The 17,325-nt window shown below is 42.1% G+C and overlaps 3 protein-coding genes across 6 annotated transcripts in view; 2 read left to right on the top strand and 1 right to left on the bottom strand.

Annotated features, from left to right (window-relative positions):
• nprl3 (NPR3-like, GATOR1 complex subunit) overlaps positions 1 to 2,807 on the top strand; it is a 12,476-nt gene extending 9,669 nt beyond the window's left edge. The window contains exons 8-12 of the mRNA XM_087175980.1: positions 30 to 264; positions 621 to 750; positions 1,438 to 1,627; positions 1,723 to 1,915; positions 2,409 to 2,807. Coding sequence (XP_087032106.1) covers positions 30 to 264; positions 621 to 750; positions 1,438 to 1,627; positions 1,723 to 1,915; positions 2,409 to 2,574 — 914 coding nt within the window. The 3' untranslated portion in view covers positions 2,575 to 2,807. The remainder of the gene's footprint in view (positions 1 to 29; positions 265 to 620; positions 751 to 1,437; positions 1,628 to 1,722; positions 1,916 to 2,408) is intronic.
• A 284-nt stretch (positions 2,808 to 3,091) lies between these two features.
• mpg (N-methylpurine DNA glycosylase) lies at positions 3,092 to 5,318 on the bottom strand. The gene is made up of 3 exons (XM_087175950.1): positions 4,901 to 5,318; positions 4,180 to 4,384; positions 3,092 to 3,949 (listed from the first exon to the last, which is right to left on the bottom strand). Exons 1-3 carry the CDS (start codon positions 5,165 to 5,167, stop codon positions 3,513 to 3,515), a joined length of 909 nt encoding a protein of 302 aa, XP_087032076.1. The 5' UTR covers positions 5,168 to 5,318; the 3' UTR covers positions 3,092 to 3,512.
• A 2,971-nt stretch (positions 5,319 to 8,289) lies between these two features.
• Positions 8,290 to 17,325, top strand: part of rhbdf1a (rhomboid 5 homolog 1a (Drosophila)) — a 31,419-nt gene continuing 22,383 nt past the window's right edge. For 2 of the 4 annotated variants that reach the window (XM_087175948.1, XM_087175947.1), the window contains exon 1: positions 8,307 to 8,406. In XM_087175948.1, the coding sequence (XP_087032074.1) occupies positions 8,312 to 8,406 (95 nt within the window). In that variant the 5' untranslated portion in view covers positions 8,307 to 8,311. Of the gene's footprint in view, positions 8,407 to 12,135; positions 12,710 to 17,325 lie in introns of all 4 variants that reach the window. The other 2 variants (XM_023413977.2, XM_087175949.1) reach the window with 2 other exon arrangements.

Genomic DNA, 17,325 nt, shown 5'->3' with positions numbered 1-17,325 from the left:
ATTGAAGAAAGTTCCCTTGTGTGGTTAAGTTATATACTTATTTTCCTTCAGCACACGGTTTCCACTTGTGAAGCTTTTTGCGGTTCAAATGCTCATGTTCAGATGCTATTATGTCACATCAATGACATTATTTACAAAATATTTTCCCCTCTCTCAGATCTTTCAAATTGCTGCCCACTTGGTTTACTGGGGCAAAGCAATCATCATCTACCCGCTGTGCGAGAACAACGTGTACATGCTGTCTCCTCATGCCAACATCTGCCTGTGAGTGTCTCTGATGTGTGTAAGCCAGTTGGCTGAACTGGTTACTGCACAGCTAATGAACCATTATTCTGCTGAGCACCCATCCATGCCTTTAATTCATATTCACTGGTCTCAAAACACGTATAAATTATCATTGAATTCAGATTTCCATAGCCTGCACTTGTTAAATCACCTCAGAATGTGACGCGTTATGAAAGAACTATTGGGCCACTGGCAGCACTTGTCATTTTCTTCTCTATGCACCAGACTTTAAACAGACTTTCCTTCACAACACAGTGGAAAATGAATTCAGAAGAGCTGTGCTAATGGAAAAGGTCTGTATTGTAGAGTAACCTGTGCCATCTCACCCTGGATAGATACTCACCACTGGCTGAGCACTTTGCCCAGCAGTTTCCTGGTCATGATCTGCCCTCCATGTTAGCCAAGTTCTCGCTACCTGTCTCACTGGCCGAGTTCAGAAATCCCCTGGAAGCTCCTGCACAGGAGGTAGGATTATTGTAGCTGCTCATATACTGTGAAAAAAAAATCTGTAACATGTGACAAATAATTTAGTTATAATGTTACAACATGACTGTGAAAAAGTGAGACAATCCTACTGGTTTTTATTTTCTCATCATGTTTTTTCTTTAAGAAGAAGAAAAAAAATACTTTCCTCTAAATACACCTGAACAAAGTGAAATGACTTGGAAACTGTTGTAACAATGAAAGAATGTTCCTTGTTTGAAGAAGTGTTTTTACAGTTAAGAATAATTGACTGTGACAAAGACAGATATTTTGTACAAATTAAGAGCAAACAAATGTGAAATTACTGTTTCCCGGTAAATCCCTAGTATTTATAGGGCTATTACTATAAATTTGGACACTATTATAAGAGCAGGACCATCTGGTGATCATCTCTGACCCATCTTGTTTTGGCAGAGCTGTTTGAGCATTGGGGATGAATTATAAATGGCAAAGGGACATCAGCTGCAGCATCTGCAGCCTCCATTTTTTATGAGCGCAAGATCAGAGCCATGGCTCTTTCTTGTTGCTCTATTTTGAGCTTGTATGTCACCCACAGCCGATTTAAAACATATTTGACCTGGTTAGGGACATGAGCAGCTCGCAGTTTCACTTGTTCAATATTTATGCTTTGCTCAGCTGTAATGCATTTGCTGCTCTGCTCTTGACCAGGCCCAGCTGATCCAGATGGTGGTGTGGATGCTCCAGCGCCGCCTGCTGATCCAACTGCACACTTATGTTTGCCTGTTGGTACCGCCTGGCGAGGATGACCCTGGGCTGAGGGATGAAGATCCTCCACTGGCCGCCAGAGTAGGAGGCCGCAGTCTCAGCACCCCAAGTGCTCTCAGCTTCGGTTCCCCAAGTATGTCCTCGCTCAGCTCACCTGTCTGCCTCTGCTCTTATAGTTGTAACAAGTAATATATAATCTTTTCCAATCCGTCTGCTCCCTGTGCGTAGCCAGCAGTGACGACATGACCCTCACCAGTCCCAGCATGGACAACTCCAGTGCGGAGCTGCTGCCTGGTGGAGACTCTCCACTCAACAAGAGGATGACAGAGACGCTGCTCGCCAGTCTGTCAGAGCACGAGCGGCAGGTTATTCTTAACATCCCTGCTGCACAAAATCCCGAGGATCTGCGAATGTTTGCCAGGTAATTAAACCTGCCTCTAACACACAAACGTTCTGTGTTTTTTTTGTTTTGCTTGTGCATCAAACGTTTCTAAACTCTGTTGCTCTGTGCTTTCAGGCAGTTAGATTAACAGATGGGATATGTTTTAGTGAGGATCCAGTGACTCATTTCTGTTGTGAATCACTTCTATGTCTCTAAGGAAATAAGATGATAACTGTGCAATGGTTTGGAAAATGAAAGTTATTTTAATTGCATTCACAGAATATTGAGAAATTTAATTGGAACTGTTGGCTGGAGGGTTGAGATAATTTGCTCGCTGTTAGCGGAGAATATATCGAAAATAAAATGTGTCTAGAAATCGCACCAATTATAGAATCAGCGAATTATAGAAGCAATGAAAAATGTCATCAAAGGTGTGAAAGTCCTGTCCCATGGTTGATTTACATGGCTAATGATCAAGTTAAACTGTAACTCTCTACTCTATTTTTCTGCCTGTTATGTTGACTTCTTTCAGGCTGCTGCATTATTTCCGGGGACATCACCACCTGGAAGAGATTATGTACAATGAGAACATGAGGCGCTCGCAGCTCAAGACGCTGTTTGACAAGTTCCGCAGTGTCCTTGTGGTGACCAACCATGAGGATCCCATTATTTCAATCTTTCAGTCACCCATGGAGTAGCGGCACAGGGACGGTATCAGGTCTCACCAACTAGAAAAAGATGTCGGTTTGAGAGCAGTTAATAGCCTGCTGTGCTCACGGCTAAATGCTTCTGCTCAACAATTTTGTTTTTAAAATGAACTGACACAACGATTGCATCAATGTGTGCAGATTTACAAAGTGTAAAAAGTGTTTTTCCTTTATGAGCCAAATGTTTGTTTACAATATTAAATTATTTTGTACATACCAGAAAACACCTCAAGTGTTCATTGTGGATATTGGAAAGATTGGTGTCGGTTTAAACTTCATCATCCCCCTATTCCAGATGTGTCAGATCATCTGCACTGACCACAGAGGGGCACACGGAGTAATGATCATTCCAGACCACCAGCTACCTCTTCTCAGGAATCCCAGAGGTGGCGAGAAGAGAAAGACGGCAAGAAAGGGAAGACTCTAAACATCAGACAGGGCTGTTTTTTGCTTTGAGGGAAGCGGAGCGTTCCAAACATCTGTGAAATCACTGAGTCACTGACGAGAATTTCCCAAGTTTGAATGTTTATTAAAAAACAGATGGAAGACCTGAACAAAAGAGACTTGTGAGCTTCAGAACAGATATTTTTATAGGCACTGATAAACTGAGGCTTACTCTTAGTGCCTTAAGTTCTAATCGATTATTTTCCAGTACAGGTTTGCATCAATACCATAAATAGACTTTGGGGAAATAATAAAATGGATGAGAAACATTTTGTAAAATCTGTGCAGATTATAAATTAGACTCAACCAGTCTTGGAGGTTATTCTAATGTCATGACTTTCTAAGAGCCACAAAATTATAAAAAATGTAATGGAATTATTAATTTAATACGTGGAAGATGTACTGTCTTCTTAAGTTTTTATTTTGTGTAAATGGTGAAGTCCACAATGGGAACAGATGGCAGAGTAGTTTGAGGAATATTCCTGTTAAGTCCTTTCGACATGTCCCGTGTCAGCCTGTACATCTGAAGCGTTCATTACATTTCCAGACTGAGACTGTCTTTCTGCCTCTTTATTCACTACACTAACACAGGGGTGCCCACGAAGATAAAACCTCCACGGCTTCTTGGCCCATTCGCCATGGGACTCGATTCCAACGCGTGGTGCTGATACTATATCGCAGAGTTCTGCTGGATTTGTGTTGGGGTCCTTCTCCAGCCACACCTCTGGGTCTGAGGCCAGGTCTTGACGGTCAAAACAGCGAGGTATATTTAGAGCCTGGCACAGCTTGGAAGGCCCGTTGCAGAGCTCTTTGTCCTTAAGTTGTCGGGCTCCCTCTCTGCGTCTGGCTGCCCTCAGCTGCCTCATGACAGGCTGACCCTGCAGGGGCTCAAGGGAGCGCAGCAGCACGGCAGCACCCTCCCCTGTGAAAAACAGCACACAATATGCATCAATCAGCAAGGCTCCACTCCGTCTCCTTCCTTTTGCCCTTTACACACTGATGATAGAAAACAAACTGCTGTCATATTAATGATAAAAACTTAAAAGAGGGAACATTAAACCAGAATTAGGTTTCATAACATGTTTTTATGTGTGCATGCATCAGTAAGCTGTCATTATGCATTATGGGCAATGCTTTTTAAAAATGTTTTACCTTCACTAGACACGTTCATACAGAGGTAGATGCCATAGATTGGATACACATAGATAGTGCCTGGCTTCATGAACATGGCCATGTTCCTCTCTGTGCGTTTGCCTCCTGCTGAGTGTGAAGCTCTGTCCTCCCCTCCCAGGTAAGCCTCAGTCTCCACTATTCTCCCTCGCAGCTCAGTACCATCTGCACACCTGCGGACCAGCACCTGCAGGGACAAGGAGCAATACATTGTGTTTTATTGTGTTTAGTCAATTAATTAGTCAATGAACAGAAGACTACTTGGCAACAATTTCGACAATCCATTACTGCAAAAATGATGCTCTGTGATGGCAAATTGAATATCTTTTGATTATGGACTGATCTTACAAAAACACAAAAAAAATCATTGCTTGTCATTCCTATTTCTGATCTGGATCCTGTATTGTGGTCTTGGTTTTTGCAACACCATTCAGTTTATGGTAAGGTTGTAGTGACAGTAGTCATGTTAAATTCAAGAACAAAATGAACTGACATGTTACTTGATGAAGCAGCTGCACTAAATATAAAGTACCTTCACGTTCAACAGTGTCGTTTTCTCAAGTCTTTGTAACAACCAGTAACTTTAATAGTTTCAAAACCTTTGAGCTGCACTGACACAAACATTATTACAATTGTATCCTCTACAGAGCATTACAGTTTTCAGAAATAAAACTAAATGGATGTAAAACAAGAAAGGGGAGACCTTGCCGAGGAACGCTTTCGCCAAAGTGATGCAAGGTTGGTTGAAAAAGTCCTGTCCCAGTCTGTGCTGCAGGTCAGTCTTGGTGAAATAATGGCTTCGCTCTGTCTCAGCACCTGGGACATTTTGTTCACACTGAACGGGCTTCTTCAACTCGGCAGGTGAAACCTTCAGTTTCACATCCGTAGTGTGGTTTTTAAGTTTATTTACTTGTTCAGGTGTTGCCGCTGCTACTGCCGTTGCTAGCATCTTTCTTTTTCTCCCTGCCATAGCGTTATCGAAAATCACTTTCACCACGGCGTTGCCGTCACTTTGTAAACTTAGCAACACATTTATGTCGTTTTAAATAATTTACTTCATTATTTATGTGAGTGCTGCAGCAGTTAGCCCACGGATGCGAGTTAGCCCAGGTTACTAGCACACAGGAAGTAAATGACTGTTTTGAATCTCTTAAAGGAACCGCGCACCCTTTTCCTGCAGGATTTCATATCCTGCAGAAAAGGGGGTTTGACTCTTTGACTATTGATTATTTTACAATAAAGTGTTTCCTGTTAAGATTTTCTCTCCATTCAGTAAGAGGGAAGGTCCATGTAATCTATTTTTTCCTTCCACTAAATTCTCAATCATGACTTTGCAGTCCAACGTTTTCTTCCTGCTGCACATAACAACTGAATTTGCTGAGAGGTAAAACCTCCCCAAACAGTGGCCTTTTCCTGCTGCTCTCTTATCTTTTCAGCCTCGTTTGAAAACAGTCCCCTCTAATAAGAAGTTATAAATAGAGCCGGTGTGTTCATTCCTGCCTGTGCCCAGGAAGTGGATGGCGCCAGTTTAGCCCCAGGCACTGTGGGTACATGTGGCTTTCTGGAAGACTTAACAGTGTGTGACATGGTTGTGTCACAGCTTATTATTTCATCAAGGAAGTACAAGTTTGCTGAGCTGTTGTTTGGAAGCTCTGTGCTGAACCTAAAGCTCATGACTGCATGCATTGATTGATGTAAGAATGGATGCATAGGCTGATAGATGAATGAGTAAATGAGAGTCCTTCTTCACAGCCGAGGGCTTCTCTTGTGATGATCAGGAGTCTTTTTTTTCTGCCTGCTCGACTCAGGGTTGAGACTATTTTTCTCCAGATCCTCCAAACCCTGTCTTAAATCTGGGAAGCCTTTGTGCTTTGTCTTCTCCTGCAGTTTGATTCGTGCTTTGGCGCTGCAGCTTTTTATTCACCTCCGCTGCTATAAACTTGATCTGAAAGAAGCACGTTGTTCATGATTTGATTCATTTCACTAACAAAAACGTTGCACACAGAGGAAACAGTGGTTTTCAGAGTACGCAACATAACCTACATGAGAGTCCACAAGACTACACAAGAGCTTAGTCTGTGGCTTGTGTGGATTCATAGCTTTTGTATTTACTTTTGTATTGATTTAAATTACATTGTATGTGCCAAATACTTAATATTTTATACAACATAAAATGTATGTATTCGAAATGCCATGTAAGTGCCATAAAAACTCCTAGTTCAAATATTTGCCTAGCTAGTCGTTAGATGTCATTGCACCTATTCTGTTCTGTCTATTATCACCACCTTTTGTATTATCACTGAATTCCTGAAACATTTTATTTTGATTTCCAGGATCGTTTTAATGCTCATAATTCTCTACTGTGGCATCAAAACGGTTGCATTTCTAATGGAAACACATGACAGAAAGTGGTGCAGGAGTTATGGACACAGAGTCCTGGACTGATTTATTGAGCCAGGATAAGAGCCAGACAGAAATCTGCTGAGCATGTTCAGCAGAAGAGTCCTGGCATGGGCTGTTGACTTTGCCGTGGCTGGTGGACTGGTGAAGGCCTTTGTTTGCTTTGACTGTGTTTCCACTGCCGGTCAGCGGTGACGATGAGGTCCGGGCCGGGCAGTTTTCATTGTTGCTGCCACTGATAATCTTAGCCGCCACAGCTTGGCTGTAATGTTGCATTCTGGATTGCTTTCAATTCCAGCAGCCACCTCAGGGATAGTGACGCTGAGCAGGGACGCCAAAGACTCATCTGTGTGTGCAGATGGACGAGCACGATGCAGGCAGACTGAAAATATCTTACTACACCATGAGTCAGAGAATCCTATGAAGAATAATATCCTCTTAGCGTACAGTGTTTAGGAAGGAAGTAACTCCTCATATTTGTCTGTGAGGTTATGATTGTTTCTGATAAGGTTTAAGAATATACACAGTCAATTGTTTCGCTTTGTTTTAACTCCAACGTTATATCTGTAAATATATATTCATGTACCATATATAGTTTCACTACAGCGACAGACTGGCACTGCTATCTTTGGACTATATCTGGCTGAATAAAAATATTATATCAAACACATGACTAAAATGAACCGACCAAAAATAATGTCACTATTTTGTCCTGCTGTGTTTATGATATCTGATCTGAATGGCAGGTCCATCAGTGCAGTGCTCACACAGACACACTGACTGTTTTAGAAAATTAAAATGCCTTCCCTGAGTGAATTGGCACTTTGAAAAAAGTGTCAAAATTGTATTGAATTGTTTCAAGCTTTCTTTGTTGACCATTACTTGATGATTGATTGGTAACAAATATTACAAGAGTGACACACATGACAGATAATTATAACTGTGAGAGACTTAATGCTGCATCTCTTTTCTATGAGAGTCATGATTTAAAATAAGGACCCCCCTGATGTTTCTTGTTGTAAATACGCTCAGAAATAGATGAAGGGATAGGGTTTAGATAACCTCTTGTCCTATACTTGCTTACATGACATCATCATGTTAATAACAGATTTTAGGATTGGAAATCCTTATTCCAGTACAAGGTGTGGAACTAAACATTACAACTGTCATGTGTTAGTGTAAATGGTCTTTCAGAGGCCTTTTCACCGTGAATTGCAGCTTACTCAGTGGTTTTTCTTTATCTTGTATCATTTTCTTCTTTTATCTTTTCTCTCTTTTATCAATTTCTTCCATGGACCGTAAGTCTGAAAAAAGCAGAAAGATCAGCTTTCAGATGCTGCTGCTCTCGATTCAGCTGCTCAGTATCGGCTTTCCGATAAACCCCCTCCGGTTGCACCTTTAACTGCGATCATTCTCTGAAACAACAGAAGTTTCTTTCTTACCAGGCCAATTAGTGGGAGAAAAGTGGTAGTTCATCTGTATCCTCAGTGTTGGATGGGATTAATTATTAATCGATGAGAATTAATGATTCATGAGTCTCTCTTCTTGTTTGCTGCGGAGGTGTGGTGTGTGTGTGTGTGTGTGTGTGTGTGTGTGTGTGTGTGTGTGTGTGTGTGTGTGTGTGCTGAACAGGTGGCTGGATTCTCACTGGGAGGGGGAAGCAGGGGGATTACTTCACATGAGACCCAGTTCACACACCTGCACAGCAGAGACCATGCTCCTGGAGAAACTGAGGTTTTCTTTTTTCACAGCTGGGATCTCATGCCCGCAGTTTTTACCAGAACCACTGGTGTGTCAACACAGGTTACTGTAAGTATGTGCATACACCACTGGGGATTTCAAAGGTTTTCCTTTTGTTTATCTAGACCACATATATGCTTTTGTTCTGTTTATCCTGCATTATGGAAAATTAGAGATGCATTAGTGGAGCTGTGGGTGGGGTTCACAGAGTTTGGTCTCTGACACTTGAGGAAAAACTCTACAGGATCGACTTTTTAAACCTAAATAAAACCCAAAGTAGTTTTTCATATTAGAGAAGTTTCAAAACATAAATGAGATAGTCAATGACAGTTTGAGGGCTGTTTTAGTAACTAATTAAAAGACAAAAACTCAGTGTTCCAGCTGTCTGGTGTATTGACTGAGCCTGCACTAAGACCTCCTGACCTCCCCCCTGACCTTTCTCTGTGATAACGGTTGCCTTGTCTCAGCTCACACCTGTAGCTCTCAGAGGGAACAACAGTTGAGTCAGGCAGGCTGGGAAAGGAAAGAGGATTTTACTGGCTTTATCACAAAAACAAGGGAGTATAAATCTGCTAAACACACGACCACACAGCGAAATCCTCTTTGTGCCATCTTTGATTTCTTTAACAGCCTCCTTCTGAGGAGCAAAGGTTGCCTTTGGGACTGTGGATTAAAATGTGTTTCCTTTAGCTCTCACTTGCCATTAATACTAACAGCAAACACTGACATTTTTTTGTTGTAACAAAATCAATCAACCCAGAAAACCACCTTGAAAGTTACATGCTTGTAAAACAGTGTTTGGCCTCTTTTGTAGATGTGGTAAATCATGTCATCCATGTACGAGCAAAAAAAAAAAAAAAAAACCTCTGGGGTCTTAACCCAGAAATGATGGTCTCCCCTCCACTTCTCCGCTTGGTTGAAGGAAGAGGAAATCGTTTATGGGCCGTCTGACGGTGTCCTTTCGGTTAAACATTACCCTTGTACTCAACCCTTTTATCTGCGTCTGATTGATGGGGCATCAGGGAGCCTTGAGTGCTCCTACAGGTCCTGCGTCGCTTCCTAATTGCTGCCTTTGCCTCAGCTTCAACCCTCCTCAGTCCCAGAGGAAAGCTCACCATTAATTACTGTGACTTCATGGTGTATCAATCAGGGATTCCCGGCAGGCCGCTAAACAGTCTTTACATACCCGAGTACACGTAAAAGAGTTGATGAAGTCCAATAAACTCATTCCTGTGGTGGAAATACTATCTGTTGCCTCATTTAGGAGCATGTCTCTGATTCAGCTTGATTTGCTGTGTGGCTATCAGTCATGTTGGCAGGGACGAGACCCATGGGTGCAGGACAGAGAGAGGAGGCTCGAGCTGAGAGGAAGCTCTAACTTTTCATACTGTGAACTAACATAAAAGACTAAAGTTGTGAGACCCGTCTGCTGTCTGTCTGCTGTATGTTTTTAGTTTGGCCACATTTGAACTGATTAAATTCAGTCTTGACGCAGTAATTGGTTAAAAATGATTCTTGCAACAGATTTCTCTCGTGGGAGGAAGGCTGCGGTTGGCTTTTAGCTGTGGAGGAGCTGAGGAGGAGGTGTTCATAATATATATATTTTTTTAAACGTACTTTAGACATTTATTATATTTCCTGCAGCCAGAAACATAGGCATGGAAGTTTGTTGACTTCAGCTGAATATATCTTAAGTAAAAGTACTGCTTCAGTGATTTTTTTTTTTTTTGTTGCATTTTTTCCAGTTGAAATTGTGGCAAACAAATGTACAGCAAATGTAAAGTTGCTGATCACGCTGAGCTCCAGAAAATTACAAAAACATTGGAGGACAGTTACTACCACATTGTGCATAAACACAGTTTCGAGGTACTTGTACTTTATACTTCTATTTCACGACATTACAGAGAGAAATATTAATAGAAATATTTTCCATTTCACTTCACTACTTTGTTTGACAGCTGTAGTTACTTTGCAGATCAAGATTTTACATACAAAACACTGATCAGATCATAAAATATGAATTATTGTTACAGATTAAACTGCTCATAATGAGGAGTAATGAACTGTATAATGAGTCATTTTAGTTTTGATACTTAGAGAATATTTCGCTGTTAACACTTTAGTACTCTAATAGTAAAATTTGGATTCTTTTTTTTTACTTTTAGTGGAGTATTTCTTATAGTATATTATTGTTACTTTCACTCAAGTAAAGGATGTAAATCCTTTATTCACCATTGGCAAATCTATTGTATTGACCTGTAGTTCCAGGAGATCTGTAGATCTACCAGTCAGCCACTCGTATGATCTCTTGTTCTGCAAACACAAACAAATCATCTGCTCTGTCAGCATGAAAATGAGACTATATTATGTCTTCCTTCAGTTTAATAGCAGAAAGGCACTGGCTGCCACACTCAGTGGAGTGTGTCTTAATCGAGAAGCACATCAAAGCAACCATGAAGGAGACTTTTCCAGGAACCTGAGCCTCTTGTGTCCTGAGACCCCATCAGAGAAAACGCTGCGCACACGGTGCCCCTTGTCAGCACATCAGAAACTTTCTGCTTCCTAACATCCATCTCTCTCCTGGAGAATACTCCCAGGTGGATCTGAGCTTTCACTGAAACTATGAAGGAATGCACAGTAATGGTCTTTTCATTAGATGGAGCAGCAGCATGTATTACCTGATGCAGTAGTGGAGCTCCATTTTCTCTAATGAAAATTAGTAGTTTTTATGTTGTTTTGTACAGAATAAACAAAACAAGAGGCAGCAGTGAAAGCAGATGTGTAGCATTCAGGATTAGTTTAATAGGCCTCAGTCAGCCATATTAACATCAGCAGACCCAAACCCCAGACTTATATAACACTGACTGCTCATTGATTTGAAGAAAACTGGTGGCTTTTATATAAAAGTTAATAGACAATCAGTTTCTTCACTGGCTCAGTAAAAAGCAGGACAGTGTAATTCTACTGACATGCAGTGAGAGCACAGGGCTCAAGGGCGGTGTCTCTACAAGTCATTAATATCATGCCATGTTATGATTATCATGTGGCAACATTACATGGTTTCTCCATAAAATGACCAAAAGAAGAAAAAAAAAAAAAGGAAAAATGGTAATGGTAAAATGGTTTATGTGATGTATTTGTAATACTCCTTTGACTCATGAAGACTTATTTATTTGAGTGTCAGACTCAGGTATGGCTTGCTGAAATATGATTTTGAGACATTTCAGATTATGATGCTCATTAGTCATCAGACAAACCCAGACTGGAATTTAAGGAGTAAAGTCCAGAGTAAACTTATTTCCGTGAGAAGATGCAGATGGGTGGAGGAGGATTGTCAGAGCTCTGGTCACCTCTGAATCTTGAAGTCAATTTTTTTTGTGGTCAGTGTGTCAATCCATATTAACTAATGAAAGGTCCCTGCTGATAACAGTAGAAGCCATGACTCAAGCTGCAGATGGCAGAGACCAAATTAAAACCATGAGAATTTACAAGTGATATGACCAATCTAGTTTGTTTTTACAAATCTAATAGTCAAGTTGAAGTTGATAAGCTCATGGAAACAACTTCATTAAAGGTAAATTATTTATAGCCTGTATTTTTTTTTTCTTTGACAGTGATTTTTACATTATGGTGTCACACAGTGTTAAAATGAAATCATCCACACAGTGAAGTAAACTGTAAAATGAGCTGTGTTTCCTCGTATTCCTTCCATTTTAAATGTCATAATTATTACATCGTTATTATTACCATTATTATTACCATTATAAAATTAACATTGAACATGTCATTTCCCCACAGAGAGCTTCACATTATGTGTCACTGTAGGAGTAGACAGAGAGCAGTGAACCCCGGTTTCCGTCCCCGGACCCCACTCTGGTTGAGGATATCGCTTAGTCACCGCCGTTAACCGGGAGAAGCAGCGCCTCCCTGTGTACGTACCGATTGGCTGGTGATCTTGACGGGTTTGCCTTCTCCACAGACCGTCTCCAGTCCAGGGCGGGGCTGACTCTCCACCAAACTGAATTAGGCTACAACCGGCAGAGGAAAACTTACCCCGGGTAGCTCCATGGAGCAGTGTGGGAATGCTCTGTCCGTAGGTGGGAAGCAGAGAACCGGACGGCAGCCACATTTCGGCCACACCATCCTGGACTGCCTCGGCTGCTCGCGTGCTCAAGAGTGACCAGATTTCATAGCACGGCACGGCTTGGCTTAGAAACATCTGCGGGGTGGAAAAAGAAGAGCGTTTATTCCTGCGCCGCTGTCAGGATGATGTGACAAATCACTCATCTGCTGCTTTGGGGAAAACATCTGTGAAACCGGATTTTTTTTTTTTTTTCACTGCTGGAGATCATCTGAGCTGGTTGTTATAAGGGTAAGTTATGTCATTATTCCGTGACTGTCTCCTGTGGTCGCCCATACGGAAGGCGGCAGCCGGGGGAAGCGCTCACGCGTCGTGATCGAGGAGGATAAACGAGCTTATACTATTCGACTGAATTACGGGTCAATTGGTGGAAACAGCAGCCCTTCAGATGCGGGGTGAACTTAGACAGCAGAGCATCATTTAGGTAACAGGGTGCCGTGCCATTTGCGCTGCATGTAGAGTTCTCATAGTCGAAGTGGGCTATTTAAAATGCTCAGAATTGGATCTACCTTTAGGCCCAATCACCTTTTTAAAAAGTGTGAAATACCCTTCACATTCAAAGGGTGTTGAAGTGGAATTAATGATGTGTGAAATGAGCGTTGTGTTCAATAACAGACACAGTCTGATAAGCTAAATTACTTTTCTATTTTTTTTTTTAAACTTAAACTTGGCCAAATTCAGGATAGATTACTTTTAATTAGAGCCAGAGGTGTGATGGAGGACAGCTCTGACTAATTGCAGTTTTTTTAGATGAAGGAATGCACCTAAATGACTATGCTGCTGAATAGTCTTGCAACATTTCACGCTTTCAGTCACACCATGATCTCAGTCATCCTCCTCTTCCTCCTCTTCTTCCTGCTCCCTCCTCCCCCTGGTCATCATCAGCATCACTATTATCCTCATCAGTTGTGAATGTTTTTGCCAGTGGCTGTGACAATTAATCACCATGGTACATTACATTTTTTTTACAACACAGATGACCACATGAGTGCAGAGCACAAAGCATGTGCTTCTCATATCATCTCACTGCATTTGGCCGCTTTCAAACCGAAAGTGTCATTTCTCCCTCAGACCTTTGTTTTCTTCTGGATTGTGGTTTTCATGAGGCGTTGACACTCTGTGACTCAAAGTGACTCATGGTTTCACTCACAAAAGGCCACAAATTCCACAAAATCGTCACGCGCGGAGAGGCCACCTGAATGTCTTGATGTCACTCATGAGAAGTTGAAAGCTCCAGGAGAGCAGCCCACGTATGAACAAACTTCAGTCTTGTTGACATCGGAAAGGTTACGCGCTAGAGTGTCCTACAATACCTGGGTAGACTGAAGTGAAACCGTAGCCGTACTGTATTAGAAACTGCTGAGTTATTTTGGCAGACAGGACATAGGAGCACATGGCCTGGTTTGTGTGCCCAGTGTTCCTGAAACCTTATCACATGGAGGGAGGGGGATCATGGCTCAGGGTGATGTAATCACACCGATAAAGCAGGGCCCTGATGTGTGATAGTGGCAGTCATGTTCATCCTCTGTATCTGCTCCAACTGGACCCCGGAGAGAATATTCCCAATGTGTGTGTGTGTGTGAATGTATGTATGTGTGTTTGGATGTTTATGTGGGTGCATGTGGGTACATGATACTTGGAGGGAACTGGGAGTAGCTCTGCTGAGGCAGGTGTACCATCCAGGCCGGCCTGTGTTGACTGGCTGGTATGTGAGTTTTGCAGGGGGCTGCTGAGGGGGCCACACTGTAGTCATGCCTGCATGACTCATGGCGCGGTATCTGTCTGTCTGTCAGTCTGGCCAAGTGCATAGTCCTGTGCAACTGCCTCATGGTGTTGCCTTCAAAAGAGCTACAGGGCAGGTTCTTACACTGGTTATGTGGTTATGTTATCAACATTCAATTTCTGGAATTTGTCACCAGATTTCCTTCCATACACCTCAAAGCGTGCAGCTCTTTGCAATAGCACCATTGTGATATTTTACATATGTGGTCTAATTGCTTCAAGATGATGTACCTTCAAGCCGGCCACAGTTGTTAAGCCCAGAATGGGTGCTCTTTGTAGATTTGATGCCCTGCTGATGCAATGATGCAGTCTTCAAATACAAAGCCGCCATAGATTTCCTGGAAGAATCCCTCCGAAATGTGAAATGTGCCTTCTTCCCGAACACGGGTGTACTCTCTGTGTGATTGTTGGTCATTTTCTCCAGTGTCTGGACAGAGTTCTGTCTGCATTCAGATGAAATGAGCGTCACGGGGCTGAACTGTTCCATGTGTGCTGAGCACATGCTTCTCTAAATAACCTCAGGCTGTTACATCAACAAACACATCTGTATCACGAGTCGAAAATTTGTTCACTTGAAAATCCTGAAGTTTACATTCATTACTGAACAGGTAGAACCTTGTTCTGATTAAAGGAGTAATACTAAATACAGTGTCGTAAGGTATAACACACTGTAGTAGCTGCTGTTAAGTCATGCTGCCTTCATCTGTAATTTTTAAAAGAACATTTATTTCCCAGGAGTCCACTGTATGGTATAAGTATATTGGTATCTATCATTTAGGATTTCACATTTTCACATTCTGGACCATGAACTCTCACATAATTTTCCCTTAAGCTACTTTTAATATCGTCTACATATTCCAGCTCTTCGCTAAGCCTATATGAATCTTACTTTGAGCAAATATTAAAACACAAGACACCATTTTTTTTTATGCTTGCACCATTATACCACAGGGGATCATTAAGTTTTGTGTCTTATTTTATAGTCCCTTTGCCAAAATTCAGCTTAAGATCTATGGTCTCTTTGGAAACTTTAGGATCTTGGCTGGATTTAAAATATATTTCTGTGGGTCATCATACTCTCCCTGTGATTGATTGAGGAGGTTAACATTGCACAGAGTTTGCAAAAGCTCAATGACTTGAAGTGTTATAGAGCGGAATTACATATCTTACGGAGACTGTCATGTATCAGTCATCACAGCCAGCATCTGCTATGTGTGGAAACTACCACAGTCACGTTTGTCTTGAGGGTTGATTTGCTAATGTGAGGCACGGCAGCGGTGTCTGGAGAGGTCAAACATGTTGACCGACTTGTTCTGCTACTTTAGAGACAATGCGCATGCTTTGCTGCCAAATGTATTGGTTGTAACTGTTCCCACAACTGAGCTCAAGCAGACATTAGCTTAAAGAAGCATGTCAGGTATGGTTTTACAGGGGACTGATGGTGAGGGAGCCCACAGGCAGCGTTTGATTTAGTCCCCGCTGGGGCTCGCTCAGCTCGTACCTTGGTGACTTTGATGTTGTTACGGTTTTGACTACGTTGTCGGGAGCGGGAACTGTGATTTTTCTCACATGTCAAATAATGTGGTATTTGTGGAAAAAGAGAAACTGTGTTGTGTCTCTAGTGTCTGTCGTGCATATGTGATAAGGAATGCAAGCAGATACATTCTGCCTTTTCAGTGGAGGGAAAAAACAAAACGAGTATTTGGTTGTGGGTCATTGCTTTTGATTACACAGGAAGTGTGTTGTTTGCTTGTACAGACTATCATTTTATGAAGTACAGTACACTGGCTGTCGCGCGGTACCAGAGTACTTCCCCTGTTGATGGCTTGGTTGTGTGATTCACAGCTGTTGCGTCCAATTGTTCCCATCCCATGACATCGTGGTGGTGGCATGATGCAGCGGCAGCCATGTTGGTGAAGTCAGTTGTGATGTAATGTTGTAATGCAGCAGCAGGGCTATTTCAGGTCTACCTCTGAGCCTCCAAGGCCTTCGTCTGACAGCGTGCCACCCTGGCCTTCTCTCAGTCAGCACCTCATCTGTCATGAGCCAGACAGCCATAGTTGAATCGGCATTCACAGAATGTACTAGAAAACCTTTGATGCCCAGGTTTGGGGAAAAGTGGGACATGTGACTAATTTGAAAATACAGGTTACTATGAATTGTTTTCACAGCTCTTTGGCTGAAGCCAACATTAGGCTGTAGCAGAGATGCAAACATCTAATTTGGGGTTGGTAGTTAGAGGGTGTCTTTGGTCCCGTAGCTTGTGTTCTCACTGACACGGTGTCTGAGGCTGGTTAACCTCGGGGCAAATTCTCGGAGCTGTGGGAATGCTGTGTGTTTTTTCCCAGAAGACCATCAGAGCTTTATAGACAAGCAGCAATGGCTCCTTGAACTTTGATCTTCCTCTCTGAGTGTGAAGAGCTCTCAGAGGGCGTGTCTGCAGATAACCTAATACATATCTTTCTTTATCTGGTGCCTCGAGACAGAAATGTGCATGTTAAGTTGCAAAATTGCATACTATTAATTGAGTGAAATCCCTTGACAGAGAATTTGGTTGGAAAGCTCTCACAGGGATTGCTTTACAGCAGCAAAACTTGATGGACAACTTGTGGAAAGTTAAAACAGTCTCATTGTTTGAAAAGCACTTCAGCGTGAGCAGATGACTGTTGTTTGACCACTTTCTGACTAACCATTGTAGAGAGGCCGTCCTAAATGATGAACAGAGTTGTAAGTTACAACATATAAACCTTTTCTAGACTTTGCTTTGTTAGAAAGAGACCAGAATACTGAATATAACTGAAAAGACATCCACAGTATTTTATGCCTTTTTTTTGTGCGCGTTGCTAATCCACATGGGAGACTAGTGTAATGGGTGCGCCACGGGCCTCAGCTGCTTTAATAACAGCACTGTGTAGCGTCTGTTTACTTTTTCTCAGATCATTGTCAAGCCAGAGGACTAGCTCAAGGAACACCCTGAGTGATACAGTATCCCAGCACTGTTACAGTGTCAATGATAGTGCACTTTTAAATAGGATGCCACCACCCCAAACACCCACCCCCCACCC

This window comes from Seriola lalandi, unplaced genomic scaffold, assembly GCF_002814215.2.
Source record: "Seriola lalandi dorsalis isolate HSWRI2012SDOR001 ecotype SW California unplaced genomic scaffold, Sedor1 jcf7180002054519, whole genome shotgun sequence".
Classification (NCBI taxonomy): domain Eukaryota; kingdom Metazoa; phylum Chordata; class Actinopteri; order Carangiformes; family Carangidae; genus Seriola; species Seriola lalandi.
The sequence above is the reverse complement of the archived record's forward strand: the minus strand, read 5'-3'. Positions and strand labels throughout refer to the sequence as shown.